Genomic DNA, 21,045 nt, shown 5'->3' with positions numbered 1-21,045 from the left:
CCATCTCTTTTTATTTTGTTCTCTGAGAGGGGATTTCAAGAGGAATATCAAAAAGCTCATTTGGTGGAGAATTCGAAACTATAGGGTTGTTCAGATTGTTGTTGATAAAAAATGGTAGAAAATGGTTTTTAAAGTCATTCCAAAATGTTAATCGCCAGTTAACCCGTTTATAAAGGCTTAACTACATTCACCACTTTTTTGAAAAAGTACAAAAGTGAAAATAATTTTTTTCTCGCTAGCGGTATTTTTTTTGTAAAAAAAGAGTTTACAAATTGATTTTTGGACGGAAAAATAAGCATTCTGCATCATTTATTTTAATTTTCTAGCCCGAAAAACCATACAAAAATGCATTTGAAAATTTTCACTTTCGTACTTTTTCACTTTTTGAGCCAATGTAGTTAAGGCTTAAGTCTGATATAAATATCAAATTCAATTTGAATCGAAATTTCGATCCCAAAATGTTCAAATAATTGTCCAATCACACCGTATTGAGAGAAATTTGTGTCCATTGTCCAGTTGTGATGTCGCATGTTATTTCTTCTACTCAGAAGACAAGAAATAAATTTGTTTTATGTGTCAAAATAACAAAAATTTAGGCAAAAGAGGACTCCAAAAGAAATATTGTATATTATGCAATCATTTATTTGAAGTAGGAGGCATAGAGTAATGGAAGTTAATAGAATGTTTTCACTATTATAGCCTAAATATTAGCCAAATGAGATAATTTCGCAAAATTCGTTCAGTTCAGATTTCAAATAAATTTTTTTTTTTGTATACGATTTAACATTCGAAATGAGATAATTTGCGAAATTATTAAATAAGGTCAGTTCGAATTTCAAATTAAATAATTTCGTATACGATTTGACATTTCAAAACAGTCAAAACAGCTATAACATTTTGTAACAAAACCTAAATACAACAACAACAATCAAAATCAGTAATTTTTTTAATGATGGCAGCGGGACAGTAAAAAAAATGGAACGATATCAGTAAAACGAAATGGAATTTTTTTTTGGCATTTGGCAATCCGCTATTCATTAAAATGAAACTTCATCAGTAAAACTTTCAAAATAGATTTATGAATAAAATTTAAATTCAAAATATACATTTAACTTATTTCATCAATATTTTGATCAAAATAAAAGTATAAAAAGTCTTCAAAACAGCTAAACAAACTGATAGCTATAACTGAGCTCGTATTTCATAAAAAAGGGAACCACATCATTTATGTATCAGATATCTGAACATGCCTATTATTAATTTCATTTGAATGTGTGCGTGCATATGTGTGCAATATAAAAACTCTCCACTCCAATATACATGTATGGGAGATGGCATACAAGAATCAGACAAAATATTTCACCACACACAGTTCAAGTTTTGATAAAGTGAGAAAACGACGGCCATTTTGAGTCAACCATTTTTGGTTTCGGAATTAAATAAATTTACAAAAGACGACGCCATGTTTGTCTGACATCTTTAAATTTTTAATAAACAATAATAAAGGGTTTTTGTTTGTTTTTTATTTTTTTCGTTTTATGATTTATTAAAAATACTGTGCTCTCAAATCAAATATTAGAAAATTATTAAAAAAAAAAAAAAATTACAAAAAAAAAATCCATACCAAAGGCACATAAGTGAATAGCTAATTCTCAAGAAAAAAAAAAAAAAAAAAACAACATGTATGTGTGTGAATAACAAATAAAAAAAAAAAGGCAAAAAAAAACAATTGTAATTAAAATAAAACAACAATTTTTATATATGCCTTTGTGGTTTCATAAAAAGAAAAAAAACGAAAGAATTATGAATCTGCAAATGAAATGAATGCAAACAACAACTGCTGACCTATCCAATGCTATTTTATTGTTTAAAAAAAAAAAAAATAATGTACGTAAATAATTTAATAAATTTATTTCTTCATATCAATTACGGTCACAGAATAAATAAATAAAATAATGACTATGACTTCCTCTTTTCCATGTTCTACTTTTGATTGATTCCCAACACAATTTTGTTTGTTTTAAAATCAATTTAGTTTTTTATTTCTTTTGAATTCTTGTGTCTCGATAAAAAAGGTTTCGATTTCAATTTCATTTTTTTTTTGTTTTTTTCTAAATACAAAAGCAAAAAAAAAACCCCGACACTGAAATCGAAATCAAAAACCCATGTCTAGGTGCTTTTGTATTGTTTTCTTGTATGTGAATGTGTAGATATGAAATTTTGTTGTTTTCTTTAATAAAAATTGATATGTACGAAGCTACGGCGAAAGTATGTATACATTTAAATTTATGTAAAAAAAAAAAAACAATTAAATTCTTTTTTGCGCTATAGCTTGAGACATACAAATACAAGGCAGATGGACAGATGGATGACGTTACGGAGTCTCAATCGGCGCTGTCTTGTATAAACAAATAAGTCAAAGCTAAAGCAAAAAAAAAAAGCCGGTTAGGTACAAATTAGATAAAAGTTTATTGTTATAGTTTTATTTTGGATAGCGTAACGGGTAGAATGGTTGGCACCCTTAAGCATTTTTTACTTGCTCTATAGGGCAAGTATTGGTTTCGTGGTTATTGGTTTGAGGTTTTAATTTAAAACCAACATTACGATAATGGAGAAGATCCAATAAGTGGTTTTCGTCATGCCGTCCGTCTAGGGTTGCCAACCATACTCCTAAAAAAGAATATTGTTATCTATTTCACGTATGTGTACTCTATAATCTATAACTCTGTTATAGAGTACGTCAAAAGCCGTGTTTTATTGGTACTCAGTATTTTACTGAGTAAACATTTTATGCTATAAACATCAAAAACGGATTACTTTTATTCATTTTTTTATAATCCTATATTGTTTAAGGGTCAAAAATGTATAAGTCTATAAAAAAAAATTTCTCTGTAAACCAACAAATAAAAAACTTTTGTTTATCATTAGCTATCATTTGTTGTTGTTTATCGTGTAAAATTTTACTGCGCTAAGTACTGAGTTACCAATAAAACACGCATAAAACTACTCTTTTTTACTTAACCCTTTGTTCCCGGAGTAACTTTTTTTTTAAATTTTTTTCACGAAAAATTAGGGTAACGTACCCAGTGACCGACACCCTTAAGGGATAATTTGTGTTTGAAAATTCATAACTTTCCCTACACTGCTTCAATTTTAATTATTTAAATGGTTAATTTAACTATAAGAAATCGTTTTTAAGTATAATGAAAGCATAAATAATTTAGTAATTCCTTAAAAATATCAAAATTAAAAATGTAATACCTTACCGGTTTTTTAGTTACCGATACCATTTTTTCAGTAGTGGACACCCGATTTTTTTAGTTATGGACACCCATATCTAAGCTACATTTACACTCTTGGTTTTATCGCCGGTGTGTAAGATGTCCTTTTTTGAATTAGAACCAACCAACAAGACGGTTTTACTACTGACATTCTCTCGTTGTACGGTGTTAGTTCAAGAAGGAACATCGAACACCGGCGATAAAACTGAGAATGTAAATGCAGCTAAGCATTCAATTACATTTAACGCACTTTGCAGATCTTCGTCTTTGTTTTGCTTCTGTTTTGGCCTTTTTAAATAATAGCCTGAAATTTCGACGCCGAAGAACACTCAAGTACTTGAAAATACTGTTCAAACCTAGCTTACAGTTCAACTTAAAACAAAACTTAATTTTCAATACCTGAGGTCGAATCACGGTAAAAGAAAAAGGTAGGAACTGATAGCGTTCATACGTTAACAACCGTGTGCCATGATTTGACCCCTGTTCTCTGTTCTACTTTAGGTGGGCTATTCTGGTTCTGTAAAAAGTTTGATGAAAATAGTTTTCATCGATTCTGATTCAGTGGAAACATGGAAATTAAAGTCAAAATTCTATCACATGAAAATAATTTTCTCATCGAAAAATTTTCTGTGAAAAGAACAATACGTACCTGCCATGAGAACAAAAAAAAAAAAAGGAGCTCGAGCCCACATAAAAAGATAAGCAGTCGAGCAATACAAACAACCGTTGAACTATGTATCTACCTACATATATCAAGACACAAATTTTGATGGAAAAAGGAAATACATCCTTTTTTTAACAAGAAAATTAAAATTTGCCATAGAATACGTCAAAAATTATAATTTTACGATCATACGTTAACGTTTTGACTCTTGCCGTATCTATTTAATCAGTAGAAAAATGTAGGGACGGGTAGCATAAAAATGGAATGGTAAAATGAAAAGTCGAATGAAAACTCCGATGGTGAAAATTTTATCATTTCATTTTTTCACAGAACCAGAATAAGGACCCAGACAAAACGTAACATGCCTTAAAATTAAAAAGAAAGATTTAGGAACACAAAGAAGATTTGACCTCAAACTTGAAGGTAGAAGTTTTCTTTGTAAATTAAAAGCTAGTAGGTATGTGTGAACTTAAGGGAAATAAAAATAGGCAAACAAGGTCTAAGTTTTTAACGTGTGCATGAAAATGATTGTCAAACAATACACACACCTTGCATAAATCGAATGAATCGTTTTCAGATTCCTTTCACACTTTTTTAAAGTAATTTTACATAGTCGAAAATAAACCCACTTTATAAACTTATTTAAAAGCGCTACGCGATGCTTTGAAACTTTTGTTTTTTTTTTACACGGTGAACTGTAAACTAGGCCTTAGGAGCAGACAAAAAGTGGTTTGAAAATAATTGAGCCTATTCGGCGAGATCTTCTATACTGCTATTCTGCAGAAAAAGAACGGTGTCCATAACTAATATCATCAAACGTGTCTAATTGCGCCAGTTATGGACACCAGTGTCGGTCACTGAATTTCGTTGAACATTACATTCTAGTTATGAACACCCCACGTAAAATTAAATTATGTTATTATTTTTGAAATAACTTAAATTGAAATAGATCTACAAAGCAATTCTCTAACAAAATATTCAATTTTAATTTTTGTACCATATACAGATATATTGTTTAAACAATGATTTGTACTTACGTCTTTCTTAAGAATTTCTCAAGTTTCATGCACTTCACAGAGGTTCGAAACTTGCCCCTTTAATTACAACAAAACCAATCACTACCAACTATGAAGTAAAGTGTTTTCTGATGGAATATACATGCCTGAACGCGTTAAAAATAGTTTTCGTACGCTACACCCTAACAAAACCTTAAGAAAACGGAAAAACTGTGCCAGGTGTCGGTAACTGGCAAGGGTGTCGGTCACTGGGTAGTTTACCCTACAAAAATCTTAAGAAAAAGTTTTGATATTTTCTAATTACACACCAAAACGAAAAAATAATGATTGAACTAGTAATTCCATTGTATAAGGAATATTTTGAGCTGAGAGTACAAAAGTTGAAGTCCATTTTTTAAGTTAAAAAAAATAAAAGATAAAAATGCGCGTAAAAACAAATGTGTTTTACCAAAAAGTCTTATTAAACTAGTATTAAATATTTAAATATTCCATAGATTGAAGAACCATTATAATCACTCGCTTTCAGTGTTACCGTTATTTAATTTTATAGCTCTAAGGTTAAGGCTACTTGAAAAATTGAGAAAACCCTCACAAATCCTGCATTTTTTTTTAACTAAATATTAACTTTTATACAGATATTAAATTTTTTGTTGGTCGTACTACTCATGATGCAATAGCTCATGCAATAATTTTCAAATTTTGGTTATTGCAATAAAAAATAATTAATAGGTGGTTTTATGGTGAAACCACTAGAAAGCAAACATAAGCATCTTAACGTTTACAAATTGGTGGATAACTTTCATATATCAAAAGATAGAATTGAATGGAAAAAAAAAACCAGCCTTAAAATATTCGACCTTATAATTTCTAAATTTGAACAATTGTAATTTAGAGAGTACAAAACACTATAATTTTTGTCGTTGTTTTAGTACGACCTATTTGTTTAGTGTTTGTTTCTTAGTTAAACTTAAAATTTAAATTTTTTACTAAAATTTTATTTTTTTTTATTCAAATTTTGTTCTCTATTTTACTTTGTTTTGTTTAAGACCTTAAAATATTAGATTTTTTCTTGTAAAATATCAAGTTATTTAAAATTGAGTTAACCTTCTTATATATTTTTATATTTTTTATATTGATAACTGCAAAAATTGTAAGCCATATTCTATCTGTTCTTGCCACTTCAGCATTCACTGAGAGAGAGTATTTTCGGTCTCGATTCTTGAATATGAATTGGCGAGAGGAGAGAAATAGGGCTTCGTTGAAATTGATCAAAAGTGAGTTTTTAATGTATATGAATTTTGAATTTGAACGTTTCGTCATACACATATTTTAAAAACAACAAAAAATTGTTATGTACTGTAAGAAGCAAAAAAAAAAATACATTTTCAAGACTTGAAATAGATGGTACTCTTCTTTTATCAAATGTACGCTTTTTTTCCGTCTCTGAAATGAAATATACTCTATTCCTTCTTAAAAAAGTTGGCAACCCTACGTCCGTCGATCTGTACATCGGATGGATAGATTTGCTTGAAACTTGGTACAGATGATTTATACGTTGGACCCGTTTTTTTTTATTTTTTTTAATATATCCTTTGTAACGCATACCTAACCATATAACGTTTTCGAGGTATTGCAATTTTCTCGAAAACGGCTCTAACGATTTTGATTAAATTTGATATACGTAATAATACTTATTGATTCTAACAAAACTGCGTTTTTAGTTTTTCTCAAAAAATGCGGAGAACGGAAATATGGCGTTTTCGTTTTTCAAAAATTGACATATTTCTTAAGTTCATATATTTCATCAAAGCATAAGTCAATTTTATTTAAAATTTATTTTATTAAAATTTATGTAAAAAAAAAAATATTTTTAAAAACATTTCTGAAAAAAAAAAAAATTAATTTAATTTTTAAACTTTCGATTTTTTTTTCTCTACACTAAACAAAATCTTAAATTTCCAATATATATTTAAAGATATAGATACTGTGAACTACAAGAGCAAGTACGTGCGACCCAGTCGTGCATTTTATTACACTTTGAATTACGAATTACTCTCGCATTTAAAGAGTTTGGAATATGTTTTATATGTCAAATTAAAGTTAATTTCTGACTTGAATGTTATTAGAAAAAAATGTTTAAAAAACATAGAATATTTTTAAAATATTAAAATAGGAAAAGCTAACCAAAAGGTACAATTATTGGCACCCAGGTACAATTGAGGAGCGTTTTTTCAAAACTCAATAAATGCTTTTTTCAAATTTTTTCAGGAGAAGGTTTTTTCTTTTCCATTTGAACACAAAGCTGAAATTTTGAAAAAGTAGAAATGAGGAGTTGTTCTTTCTCGAATAGCTAATCGACAGGCTTAATAGCTATTTCAATATTTGGAAAGATTCGTCCGTATTTTGAACACGAAAACACCGCGTTTTTTCAAAACGCAACAAATACAGGTTTTTGTTGAGTTTTGCAAAAAATGTTTATTTTTCTTTTAAATAAATAAATAAATTAGTATTAAAAAGCTTATTTACTAAAGAAATATATACATTGAAATGAAATTATATTAATATTAACTAAAATAAATATTGAATAAAAAAAAACATTAAATTTAATCGCAATAGTGTCCTCTGTGGACTCTTTAGCGTTTGAGGAGAGGACAGTTTCATAAAAGTCCTTGGCATCTTCCGGAATAGTAAAAACTTTCATTAGCTACCACTTTTTTCCGAAACTTTGTTTTCTGGGTCAACTTTTTTAAGTGGCATTGTTTTCGGACACGCTGGAAAACTGGCTTTTTAGAGGTGCAACCGTTACAGGAGATCCGCTGAAGGTGTCACTGACATATAATGCTACTTTATTTAACGTCTTTTCGTAGTATATAACTCTCGCTGAACTTGATGATGAAACATACAAGGACGCTTCTCTAACATCTTCACAAAATGAGCTTGCTTTATTAGACAAAATTTTGTATACTGACTTACAGCAGATAAGCTGTATTAAAAACTATAAAATCGAATTCTCGATTAAGTATTTTCCTCTGACGCTATTAGTACTCTTGTTCTAGAGTCTAAAACTGGTATCACTAATATAGATGGTTACTGAAAACAGTAATGATTTTGATTGCTCTTGATTTAAAAAAAGCAAATTTTGAGTTGCTTTCTGAAAACATTGTAAATAGTATTAATTCTATAACTCAATATAGTTTTTCTCCTAATTCTTCAAGAAAAATGAAATTCAACCAAAGGAACAACTTTTTATGCACTAAATATTATTTTTGCCCGAATAATTATTTAGTTGTTTTAATATTTATAAATTTGTATAAATATTAAAAAGAATATTTATATATATATATAAAGGAAATTTATAACAGTTGCCTAGTTCCAAACAGTAGTGTTCGGGAAAAGGAAACTCATAAAAATTGGCTTCCTATTACCGAACAGTTTAAAATAAGAATAAATAAAAACAATTTAAAAAAAATTCAATAAAAATTAATTAGGTACTTACTGTCTAAATTCATACATACAATTATTAAATTTAAACACTTTTTCATGATACCAATCTTATTATTTAAAAAAAAAACGATAATTTTACGCATCTGATCCTTCCCACAAAATGAAAGCTATATGAATAAGAAAATATAGATTTATGAGCGAGATATCGCAAGGAGTGATCGAATATAGTATATAGATTCTAGTTTAACAGGGTTTTTACTTCTAACGGGACAAAACAGTTTGTTTTTACATATTTAAGTCAAAAGTGTTCAGCTACTGGAGCTGTTAGGTGCATCCACCTACCTTCAAAAATGCTCCAACTTTAAAAATTCCCTGCCTTAAAAATGTCTTACCTTTAAACTAATATTCTTCTTTCAAAAATGTTCAAGCTTTTAAAATACCCTAACTTCAAAATGTCCTACCTAGCTTTAAAAATGCCCAACTTATAAAGCCGTACCTTTAAAATATTGAACTAAATTTCCCTGCCACATAAATGCACTACCTTCAAAAATGCCCTATTTATCAAAATGTTCGATTCTCAAAAATGCCCTACTTATGAAAATGTCCTTCTTTTAAAAATGCCCTTTAGAAAAGTTTAGTTTAGTCTCAGATACAAAATAAAAGTTTAGTGTTGTTAACCCTCGAAATATATGTTCAAATACTATACTGGCTAATACTAAAATTATATAAATGCCTTTTTACAAAAAATTTCGTTAAAATGGAATTAGTAGTTTCGGAGAAAATCGGATAAAAAAAAGGTTCTATCACGGCTATTGTGATTTCCGTTCGAATTGTATTTTCTTCCGTTTTCAAATTATAGCTGTTCCGAATTTCGTATTCCAACATACTTTGCGAATTTATAGGTGTTTGGAAAAACGAACGGACCTACAATCCGACAACTTTTTGCCGTATTCTCCAACAAAAAAGTCGAATGGAAATCAGAACAACCGTTTTCAATCCGTACGTTTTCAATATTCGTTTCCTTTTTCAAATTCGAATGAATATTAGAACAGCCTATGCAGGTACCGTCGATAATGATTTAAAAAAAAAAATTCATTAGAAGATAGACCTGGCCTTAAAACTTACATTTGAATTTTTTAAACAAAATCATTGGTGCCGTTTTCCAGAACTTTCCACTTTACTTAAATGGGTATTTTTGGTCCAAAAAAATGAATTCCAAAACCCCTCTGGAGAGTCGCCAATTAACGCGCTACATAATATAAAATAATGTAGACAATATCTTGGGTCTTACGTAAATTTCTTTTAAAAAAAAACATGGAATCTAAATTTCGAATAAAAAAAATCAATTAATTTTTTTTACATTTTCTTTTCAGAAAAGATCTCCAAAGACAACTTCAAGACTAAAAGGTGTTAATTTTTTTTTGTTTCAATATTTGAAGTTTGAGTGAACATGGCTCACCCGGACATAATGTGCGAGGTAGAGATATCTGATTCATCTATAGTAGAAGTAGTGGATACTGAACACTTCTCAGATATGAATGGTGTACCATATGAACATTATGGTATACAAGTGTGTGATGATCAATATGAAGAAGTTACATGTGAAACAGAGGATTCTCAAGGTTTAATGATGCAAAATATTGATGATGGTAGGTGTTTGTTTTCCAAAGATTTTTTTTTTATTTATTAACTTTGGTATGTTATATTAATATAAATAACAGTTTTTATATCTGAAGAAGTAGTCTTGCAAAGTGATTCTAATATGCAAGGACACGAAGATGGTTTAGATGTATCAAATGATCATTTTCGTTCATATGCTGATGCATCTCCTTTCGGTTCAGATATTTATGTTGAACAAATACCAGGTCCATCAAAGTAAGAATCCATAAAACAAATAAAAAAATTTATACTTTTTTAGAATATATTAACAAATACTTGTATTCTAATTGGGAATAGGAAAAGAAAAGCTGGATCGACGCCAAAACAACGGCATGTAATAAGTCGACTTCGAACATCAAAACCAGAAGAAGTCATTACAACAGAAGAATCAGCAGTTAAACCACGTAGATGGGAGCAAAAACAAGTGCAAATTAAAACAATGGAAGGTGAATTCAGCGTTACAATGTGGGCTTCAGGAGCTTCTGATGATGAAGAAGGATCAAATCCAGAACCTGATCCTGACTATACAGAATATATGACTGGTGGGAAAAAAATAACACAAGACTGCGTACCTGGTCTTGATCTGTCTGATCCAAAACAATTGGCTGAATTCGCGAGACCAGGACATAAATTAAAACTTAAAAAGGGTATACCATCGTTGACTGCAAATACAACCCTCCCTTCGAACACTCACATGCCAATTGAAATGCACGACAGAAAAATTGGTAAGTTTTGGTTTAATTTTTTTTTTTGCTTTATGTACTAATGTGTTTTGTTTTTGTTCTTTTTAAACAGCTTGCCCCCATAAAGGTTGTAACAAAATGTTCAGGGACAATTCAGCCATGCGTAAACACCTTCATACGCACGGGCCACGTGTTCATGTGTGCGCTGAGTGTGGAAAAGCATTTGTTGAGAGCTCAAAACTAAAACGACATCAGTTAGTACACACAGGAGAAAAGCCATTTCAATGTACCTTTGAGGGTTGTGGAAAACGATTTTCGCTTGACTTTAATCTGCGGTAAGTAATTTGTCATATAATGCTTAATGCTTAAAAAAACACTTAAAACTCTATTTACGACAAAATGTTTTTATATAATTTCCATATAGACACGGTTTGTTTTTTTTTTTTTTTTTTTGTAATGATGCGATCAATTAATAAAAATAAAGATATATAAGGATATATGTAGTTCCTTTGTATTCACATCTTAAGAAAAAAAGTGAACGCAAAACCGGACTTAAAAACTTCATTTTGTTTATCAAAGGCAATTTTAAGTTTTTACTTGTTACTACTACTACTATTAATAACACTGCTAATTTTTTTTTTTTTTCTCTGATATATTGCAGGACTCATGTTCGGATACATACAGGAGACAGACCTTATGTTTGTCCATTTGATGGATGTAATAAGAAATTTGCCCAATCGACCAATCTAAAATCGCATATTCTTACGCATGCGAAAGCAAAGTAAGTATATTTTGTCCAATCGAATTCAAATACATGAATCTAGTTTTTTATAAAGTAATTTATTAGTCGACGATTACTTATTCGCATCAAAGTTACTGTTGATATTTTATTTTTTTTTTTTGACAACATAACTGATTATTTGACTAAATTATTTGATCTAAACAGAAAGTAGTGTTGTTTTTATTCAAAGTTACGGTTGATATTTTTTTTCCTTCGACAACATACCTGACGAATAGAATTTTGTTTTATTTTTTTTTATTAGTTGGTAGAATTATGAATCTTTGAAAAATTATAATCTTAGTTTTGTAAAAAAAAATGATGTTACCTAATGTAACATCCATACTTGCTTTTATAGTAACAGTAGATTAGAATGTTAAAGCTTTGGGTTTAGATGTTAGACACACTCATAAGGATAACCTAAAAAAATGATTTTATTTATTTATTTATTCATTTATTCATCTACGTATATAAATCTTACAGATTACTAACAATTTTGATATAAAAATATAATAAAATAACTTAAAGCTAATTTATTTTTGGTCTGTTATTATATTTAAAAGCCTCAAAAAAGACACAAAAAAAAAAACATTAACAGAAAATTCACTAAATAATCTTTAATAAATGAAGAGAAAATTCATAAAAGATTTGATAAAAACCGATTTAACAGTATTGTTTTGGATTTATTCAAACATTTAGTTTTAATATTTTAGCTAAGCGTGTAAAAATGATGAAAGCTGTTTTTTCAATTTAAGCCGACCGAATATGTTAAATAAATTCATATTCTCTGTGTAAAGAAATAAATTACATAATGAAAAAAAAAAACAACATCAAAAATCATCTGAATTTCATGACAGCTAATAAAAAAAAGGTGTTTTTGAACAAAAGTTAAATAACTTTTGCAAAGATGGAGCATTTCATCATCACGGGTGGTACATTTGTATGATTGAATTGATTATGTTGAAAGTAGTACAAGTCCATTTTCTCAAAAACCATATTTTTGGTATTTAACAATGCAAATATGAGTCGTTATATTTGAAAGTGGTATAATTACATGTAAAAAAAAACGATTAAATTAACTTTCAAGCTAACCGCATTTGAACCGTATCTCTTTTCTAAATAAAATATTGCATCCATTAGGTGTGTGAGTAACTCCAATTTGTAATTTGTTTTTTTTTTCTTAAGTATGGACAATGTGACTAAAAACGCGATTAAAAAAATTGCCATTTTTTGAAAAGCATGAAAAATGTGACTTATAACTCTTTCAAATATAACGACTCATATTATCCTTAAATATTAAAGTATCTTTAAAATAAAAAAAAATCATCCTTTTTTGGTAAAAAAACATTCAAAATGGACTTGTTATGTATTGAAAATAATCGATTCAATTAACTTACTGTTTACTGCAAAGAAAAATGGTGTCAACTTAATTATTTCGTCAAGTGTTTGTACAGTATTTCTGCGATTTTTTTTTCAAATTTGTATCTAAATCTTTTATTCATACACAAGACAGCAGAAGTTTCTACTATAAAAAGTGAAATAAAAAGGATTGTCTTTATATGAAACAAAAATGAGTCTCATGGGTAAGACAACTTTTTGCCACGGATGGGACACGTTCAAATTTCTATGTATGCAAAGAGTCTTTTTAAGGTTAATACAAAATTAAAATGTCATTTACTTGAATCATTTATTTTAAAATAAAGAAGTAACAAATTTGGAGTTTATTTCATTCCAATCGCTTTTCTCCGTGTTTGATCATATCTTATAAAGCCAATCATAAAACCCATACACCGGAATAGTTTAGACTTTATTTGGTGTTCTTGAAATAATTTTATTTTAGGTATAAGTGGTTTTCAGTTTAACAACCAAACTATTGGATTTTATTATTCAAAACAGTTAATCAGTTTATAAAAAGGTCAAACGACTAACTTAAAATGCGAAACAATAGTTACAGCCTATAGGTCAATATGTTGGCCCGCTCCGTCTTGATTTGACCAAACTCCTTGCAGCTTAACACACTGTATAGTATTCGTTTAACATTTTTTAACAACCTACACACTCAGTCATGCATTTAGTTTCATTTAAATATAAATTCAAAATATTTCAACTAAGATAAAATTTGTACTTTAAATATAATTCTAATGATTTTTTTTTTTTTTTTTTTTAATTTTAGGCGCAACTCTCAAGCAAGTAATCGGAATTCTCTTCAACTTCCAAATCAAAACTTCATCAAAGTAGAAATGTCGGAGCTGGAATCTAATTCCCCATACATAGTGTACACAGAATAAACCCAAAAAAAAAAAAAAAAATTAGGGATTTCTTTTTATATATATACATATATAATTTTAGTCTTAAGATAAATTGTATTGTTTAACACCACTTACAAAAAAAAAAACATACATCTGGAAAAACAACACAATTATTATGAGAAATAGAAACAAAACTGACCATCGAAAAAAAGAAAAGAAAAAAATTATTGTATTATTTTGAAAAAAAAAAAAATAAATAAATAAATCATGTAACTGAAATAAAATTAAAAATCAATCGTGAGGGAGGGAATTATATTTCTAATTATTTTATATATCTAAGTATTCTTTAACTGTACTATTAATTAATATATAGTGGTAACAAACAAACAAAAAATTGCTAGCGATTCAAGCAAGCAATTGAAAACCTCATTATTTATAATTATTAGTGAAACAATATACAAATCAAAAGGGAGAAGAAAAACAAATCGTTTTCGGCATAAATTGTGGTATTCAACCTTTAAAGAATAGCAAGTTTTACTTTTTTTTGTTTTCATATTTTTCTAGTGTTTAAGCATAAATATTTTCACTTTTTTTTTGTTATATATTTAAGAATCGAAATGAAGAGAAACACATTTGAATTATTGTCAAAATGAGAATTAAATGAGATATCAGTGATAAAATGAAAATACAGAGGAATTTAAGTGTATTTTCGATATGATGACAAAGAATTGTAAAAAGAGAAACATAAAATTAAATTGTAAAAAAAAAAAAACAAAATAAAACAAAACAAATGAAAACAAAAGTAGGGAGCCAATATCGGATGTTTTTGTGATGGGCAGGTACCAAATATGTTAACTAAAGTAAATATTTTTCTTTAAGTAAGTTATAAATGTGAACCACAAAAATAAAATACAAAAAAAAAAAAAATATATAAAGAAAACAAAAAAAAAAAATAATAATATTAAAAACGAAACTGCAAACTATTTCGAGGAGAATAAACATAACTTAATGTTACATAACTATTAATTCTGTATAAAAAAAATATAAAAAATGAAAAAAATTATAGGATTTTTAAAATGTGCTAGTTTGTGTTATGAATTTTTATAACAAAATGTAGTCATCTTCTTTATTTCAGTTAACTTATGTCGGATTTAATGAGGAGTAACCACAATGAACACATGCGTGCATAGCGCATACATATTTGCACCCCTATTACGATTGTCAACTATCAATTGATAGTTGACAAAAAATAAATTTCGATCTCTTATTATCTAATTTGCAAAAAATTTGAAAACAAAGAATGATGCCATGCGTTATTATTTGAAATGTAATTGAAAAATTCCATTATAAAAATGACCAGTTTTTCCCCAAATTAGATTTTAAAACACCAAATTCAGTATTTATCAACTATCAATTGATAGTTGACAGTCGTAATAGGGGTGTTGTTTTCCATTATTTGTGGAAATGGAAAACAAAATCCGTTTTTGTTATTGTGTATAAAAAAAAACTTGTAAAAAAAAGAAAAAAAACAACATCAAGTGTCCAGACAATAATTGTCAAACCGAGTGTGTGTGAATCTTGAGAAAAATTCAAGGTCAGGAATTTGAATCGCGATTAGTTTCTTATTTTGTAAGTCTGAAGTGGTAAGTAGCACATCCAATCCGAGATTTTCTATTGCACATAAGCGGCAGTGGATTGGACACACGCTTCAAATAGGTAACGACTGTATTGCAAGCCAAGAAATGCATTAGAACCCACTTAAGACAACAGAAAATTCGGGATACCGAGAAGCTAATGGCGGAAAAAAGGTGCCCAATTTTGTAAAAGGATTACCGTTGAAACTACTTCGTTCTCGTTGAAATGCGACTACGTATTACGATAATCGTTTTACTTGGCCTTACGACTTTCTCGTTTTAGATAATCGCTCTTTGTAGTGACTATCGTTTACTTCAGTTTCGTTGACTTGTCGCTCGTTTCGTATTAAGTAATAGACAGCCCGTCGTGGAAGAGGCTGAGTAACTCGGGAAGAGCTATAGGAGGCTGAAGGGGGATCTATTACGTAATACGAAACGAGCGGCAAGTCAACGATAGTGAAGTAAACGATAGTCACGGCAAAGGGCGATTATGTAAAACGATAAAGTCGTTTGGCCAAACTAAACCGAAAAAAAATATTTTTTTGAGGCTCACATCCATTCTACCAGCATACGCAATAATATTTTGACAGCTAAACGGAAACGAAAGTCAAACGATAGGTAAATGGCAGTGGTAAAGATTAACGAATATCGTTGAAGTAAAACGATTATCGTAATACGTAGTCGCATTTCAACGAGAACGAAGTAGTTTCAACGATTATCGTTTTACAAAATAGGGCCCCAGCTAAACGAAAACGATAATCAAAAGACATTCCTAAAGTATCGTTGAAATAACACGATTTATCGTAATACGTAATCTTATTTTAACGATAACTAAACAGTTTAAAAGATAATCGTTTTACAAAATAGGCGCCCAGAAACCATACACGATAGTGTGCAGGTGTAGCTGACGGCCTATGTTATCTATAAGGAATTCCTCCCCGGATAATGAGTAAGTAAGTAAATGATATATATTTAATGAAAATCGAAATATGGCAGACTCCCATGCTGTAAACATTTTAGACTAGATGAGATGGGAATATTTGTATGGTTTTTTGTTTGTTTGTTTTCCCAAAAATAAATTTCTATCTCTTATTACCTATCTAATTTGCAAAAAAATTGAAAATAAAGAATAATGGCAACCGTTATTATTTGAACAGTAATTGAAAAATTCCACTAAAAATTGACCAGTTTTCCCCCAAATTAGATTTAAAAAACCAAATTTCAGTATTTATCAACCACCAATTGATAGTTGACAATTGCTACTTTTTTGTGGCGTGTTTATAGAATACGAAGTCGATTGTTTAACCCTCTGTCGGCACACAGGTGCGAATTTGGCAGGACAAAAATAAAAAAAATTAAGATTTTTCAAAAAAGTGGTAAGTCTCTTTATAAGGGTGAAAATATTTTTTTCGGAATTGTGAATACAATATTGGAATTCCTCGGAATATTCTACATCAATTTCATGTTTGATTCTCTATAAAATATTGTGACCGAAAAAAGTTCTAGCGACATGAAAAAGTATACACCAAATTCGCACCCGTGTGCCTATCACGTTACAAAAAAGAGGTGTGCCTACAGAGGGTTAAGATTCGATATCTCCCTTTAAAACTCGCCTCGAATCGCTCAATTATGGAATTCGAATCGAATATTTCTAATATTCAGCCAAATGACAGCTGTGCCCCTGTTCTGTAACTTGATCACTGGCGATAACCATTTTTGAAAGTCTCTAAAATCCATTTTCTTACGAAAATTAAGCAATTTTTTTTTTCAAATTCAAAATATGTGATATAAGAAAGTATGATTTTGAACAAAATTTTTATAAGATCAAATGGATTTTAAAGGCGTTAGTAATTTAAGAGTTTTTCGAGAATAACGTTCCTAAGTCGAAAAACAATTCCAAAATAATAATAACAAAAATTCCCTAATTTTTGCAAATTTTTATTTTGATGCTAAATGTCGCCCCACAAGGGGTAAAGTTTTTTCTCATTTGAATTTTTGAAATAGGTGTATGTTGACTTATGAGGTCACTTTTTTTTAGATATAGTTTTAAAGGAAAAATGTTTGATGTGGTTCTTGTCTACATTAAACATTGTATTTAGACCAGGGGTTTGGTAAGGACGTGCATTTTTTTTTTGTTTAGCATGTTTAATTTAAAAGCCTGTTTTCACTAGAGCCCAAATAAGATTATTTCGCAAATTATCTAATTTCCAATGTAAAATCGTAAAGAAAAAAAAAATTTAATTTGAAATTTGAACTGACTTAATTTCCAAAAGCATACATTTTTTTTTTTTTATAATGAGCGCGCACTAAAGGGGTTTTGGGTACCCTTAATATGTATGTATACACAGTACGAGCTTTAGGAAAAGAGGAAGGGATGTAAAAGGAGATACCGATGCACATTGGTTTTAAAGTTCTGAACATTAAAATGGGAGGGAAAAACTGAGGCGGGTAATGCATTCCACTTTCCACATTCTAGTAGTGCGACTAAAGAAAGAATCTCTGTATTTGACGGTACGTCCGAAATTGGGCAAAAGTGTAAACTGATGGGCATTCCTTGAAGTACGAGTATTATGGTTGTTTAAGGGGAGGAATGCAGCTAGCTATTTCATTAGAACATTTTTTTAAAAAGTACCTATAAAATAAGGACAGGCATGATACATTCCGGCGCAGCGGTGCTCAAGAGATGGGATTGTATCAGTAATGGACCTATCACCTATCATTTTAAAAGCTCTATTTTGAATTCTATCCAAATAACTCAAGTGTATCTTAGGAGCACCTGCCCAGATATGGGAATTATACTCGAGCTTTGGACGGATATATGCTTTATAAATTATAGCCAGATCAGAAGGGGTGAAATATTTCTTACATCTTCGGAGGAAACCTAAGCATTTCGCAGAGTTTTTGGCTACATCGAATATGTGCTCATTCCACAAAAGGTGGTTTGTAATGGACATACCTAGAATCGAAAGCTGATCAGTTTCCTCGATGCAAGTACCACTCATGGATAGTGGCAAAGGGGGAAGGTTTCGTTTTAATGATAGTAAGCAGCATTGTGTTTTAGAAGCATTAAATTCTACGCGGTTTCTTATTCCCCATTGGACAATGCATTCGAGATCAGAATTTAATGAGCTTATCATATTTTGCCGTTGGAGTTCCACATCCGAAGGACATGGGTGTGAATCTTCAAACGAATATGAAAAGCTGAGTGTACTATCATCTGCGAAACAATTTATTGGATTAGAAGTTTCAGAGAGCAAATCATTAATGAAAATGAGAAAGAGAGTCGGAGACAAAACGGAGCCCTGGAGCACACCAGGGTTTATATTATGGGTTTCAGACTTGAATCCATCCAAAACGACTTGAATTGAACGGTTCGAAAGGTAATTTCTAATCCAACGAAAAAGAGATTCATCAATACCGAATGCAAGCATTTTCGATAAGAGAGCTTGATGCCAAACTCTATCAAATGCCTTTGAAATATCAAGCGCAACAATCTTACTTTCTCCAAAACGATGTAAAGATTTGTTCCACTGATCGGTGAGATAAACCATCAAATCACCAGTGGATCTATTGCTACGAAAGCCATACATGCCGGTCATTAAGAAGCTTCCGTTCTTCAAGATATTTCTTAAGCTGGAAATTAATCAGCGTTTCCATGACCTTGGAAAAAAGGGACGTAAGTGCAATCGGACGATAGTTAGAGGGTGAAGAAGATTCGCCTTTTTTAGGGACAGGCTGGACAAATGCTGTTCTCCATCCACTCGGAAAGAGACCTGTAGAATAGGACAAATGGAAAAGCTTACGCAGTGGTTTTGCCAGCGTAGAAGAACACCTCTTCAGAACTATGGGAGGGATACTATCCGGGCCAGCGGATTTGTGTATGTCAAGGTCTTTAAGAACTCTTGCCACTACACGAGTACGAAAAAAGATAGGTCCCATAAAACTATTTACTCGCTCAAGTGAAGGGGGAGTCATGACAATTCTGTTAACGTTGAATTGGCAGCGAACTGCCTGACGAGAAGGTTAGCTTTCTCAAGAGAACTAACAAAAGGAGTATCATTGTAAACGAGCGTTGGAACCGAAGATGTTGTAGAGTTTCGAATATTTTTCACAAATGACTAAAAATTTTTACTACCTGTGGGACACTGTAGTATTTTTTATCTTAATTTTTGCTCATGCAAAAACTTGATTCGTCGAATATGGGCGTTGCTGGCCTTTCTAGCTTGCTTAAATCTTATTCGATTTTCCTCAGTGGGGTTGGCTTTATAATAACGGAACATTACCTCTTTTTCCCTGATAACCTCTTTACAGCTCGAATCAAACCACGAATTCTCTTTCGGTTTGATTGTTTTAGCCCTATTCGGGATAAAATTTCTCATTCCGGAGATAATTAAGTTTGTGATCATATCTGTACTGGAATCAACGTCACTATCGAGGAAACATAGCGACCATTTAAAGTTTTTGAAAAAAGCGTTGAGACCCTCCCAGTTGGCTTTCTCATATTGCCAAACAGAGTTGTAAAAGATTGCAATCTTTTTTGAATGCAATCTTTAATGACTTCAATCAAAAGATTGCATTCATTGACTTACATTTGAGACTTAGACTTCAAATTTTGCAATCACCAATCATTTTCCATGAAATGATTGCAATCTTTTTTTTTTTCCAATCAATTGACTGCATTCAAATGATTGCAGTCTTTTGGGACTGCATGCAGTCTTTGCATTCTTTTTGCAATCTTTCCATTCCTTGGCAGTCTTTGCATTCCTTGGCAGTCTTTTGCATTCATTTGCATTCCTTGGCAGTCTTTTGCATTCATTTGCAGTCTTTTGCATTCATTTGCATTCTTTTGAATTCTTTTGAATTCTTTTGCATTCTTTTGCATTCTTTTTGCATTCTTTTGAATTCTTTTGCATTCTTTTGCATTCTTTTGAATTCTTTTGCATTCTTTTGCATTCTTTTGCATTCTTTTGAATTCTTTTGCATTCTTTTGCATTCTTTTTGCATTCTTTTGCCACACCCACACCAAACGTATGGATTTCACAAAAATTTTAACATTTTTTTAGTTCAAGGATGAATTTGATAGTTTTAAGAATTAAGTTCAACTATAGTATCATTGTCTGTGCAGGAGTAATAGTACAGTCAAATACAGTGAAAAAGGGGTATGCCTCGGAATGAATTCTAATAATAATATTTTTTTTGCTTAATATCTTCGTTTTGGCATTCTATAACTTACCTCAAAAATCTCATGTTCGGAGGTCGTGATTTTTAAGGCCAAACCACAATGGTATTATATAAACATATGATACATGATTTCAGAGATATGTTTTTGTTATGATTGTTAATGATTAATGGATATAAAAGCCTTCATGCAAAATTTGGTTACTCTACCATAATTTTTAAAGGTTTTTTGGTAGTAAGTTTGCAAGTGTTTTGATAATATAGGTTGAAAGATGAAAAAGAGTTAAAACTTTTTTTTAGAGACGTCAGATTTCCTGGATTTTAGTTTTTTTTTCATCATTGAATAATACCATTGTCTATTATTGCTTATTTCCAAAATCTTAATTTTGTGGTTTGGCCTTAAAAATCACGACCTCCGAACATGAGATTTTTGAGGTAAGTTATAGAATGCCAAAACGA

At 30.2% G+C, this 21,045-nt stretch overlaps 1 protein-coding gene across 2 annotated transcripts; it reads left to right on the top strand.

Moving 5' to 3' along the window:
• Positions 1-9,767: 9,767 nt before the first annotated feature.
• LOC129920583 (transcription factor YY2) lies at positions 9,768-13,834 on the top strand. 2 transcript variants are annotated; one of them, XM_056001952.1, is made up of 6 exons: positions 9,768-10,054; positions 10,142-10,280; positions 10,362-10,789; positions 10,860-11,082; positions 11,409-11,528; positions 13,699-13,834. In XM_056001952.1, the coding sequence occupies exons 1-6, from the start codon at positions 9,856-9,858 to the stop codon at positions 13,811-13,813; spliced, it is 1,224 nt and encodes a 407-aa protein (XP_055857927.1). In that variant the 5' UTR covers positions 9,768-9,855; the 3' UTR covers positions 13,814-13,834. The 2 variants fall into 2 exon arrangements, with proteins under 2 accessions (XP_055857927.1, XP_055857926.1); XM_056001951.1 differs by having other exon boundaries at positions 9,769-10,054; positions 10,127-10,280.
• Positions 13,835-21,045: the final 7,211 nt, after the last annotated feature.

Source organism: Episyrphus balteatus, chromosome X (assembly GCF_945859705.1).
Source record: "Episyrphus balteatus chromosome X, idEpiBalt1.1, whole genome shotgun sequence".
Lineage (NCBI taxonomy): Eukaryota > Metazoa > Arthropoda > Insecta > Diptera > Syrphidae > Episyrphus > Episyrphus balteatus.
Note: the sequence above shows the minus strand (reverse complement) of the source record. Positions and strands in the feature narration are given on the sequence as shown.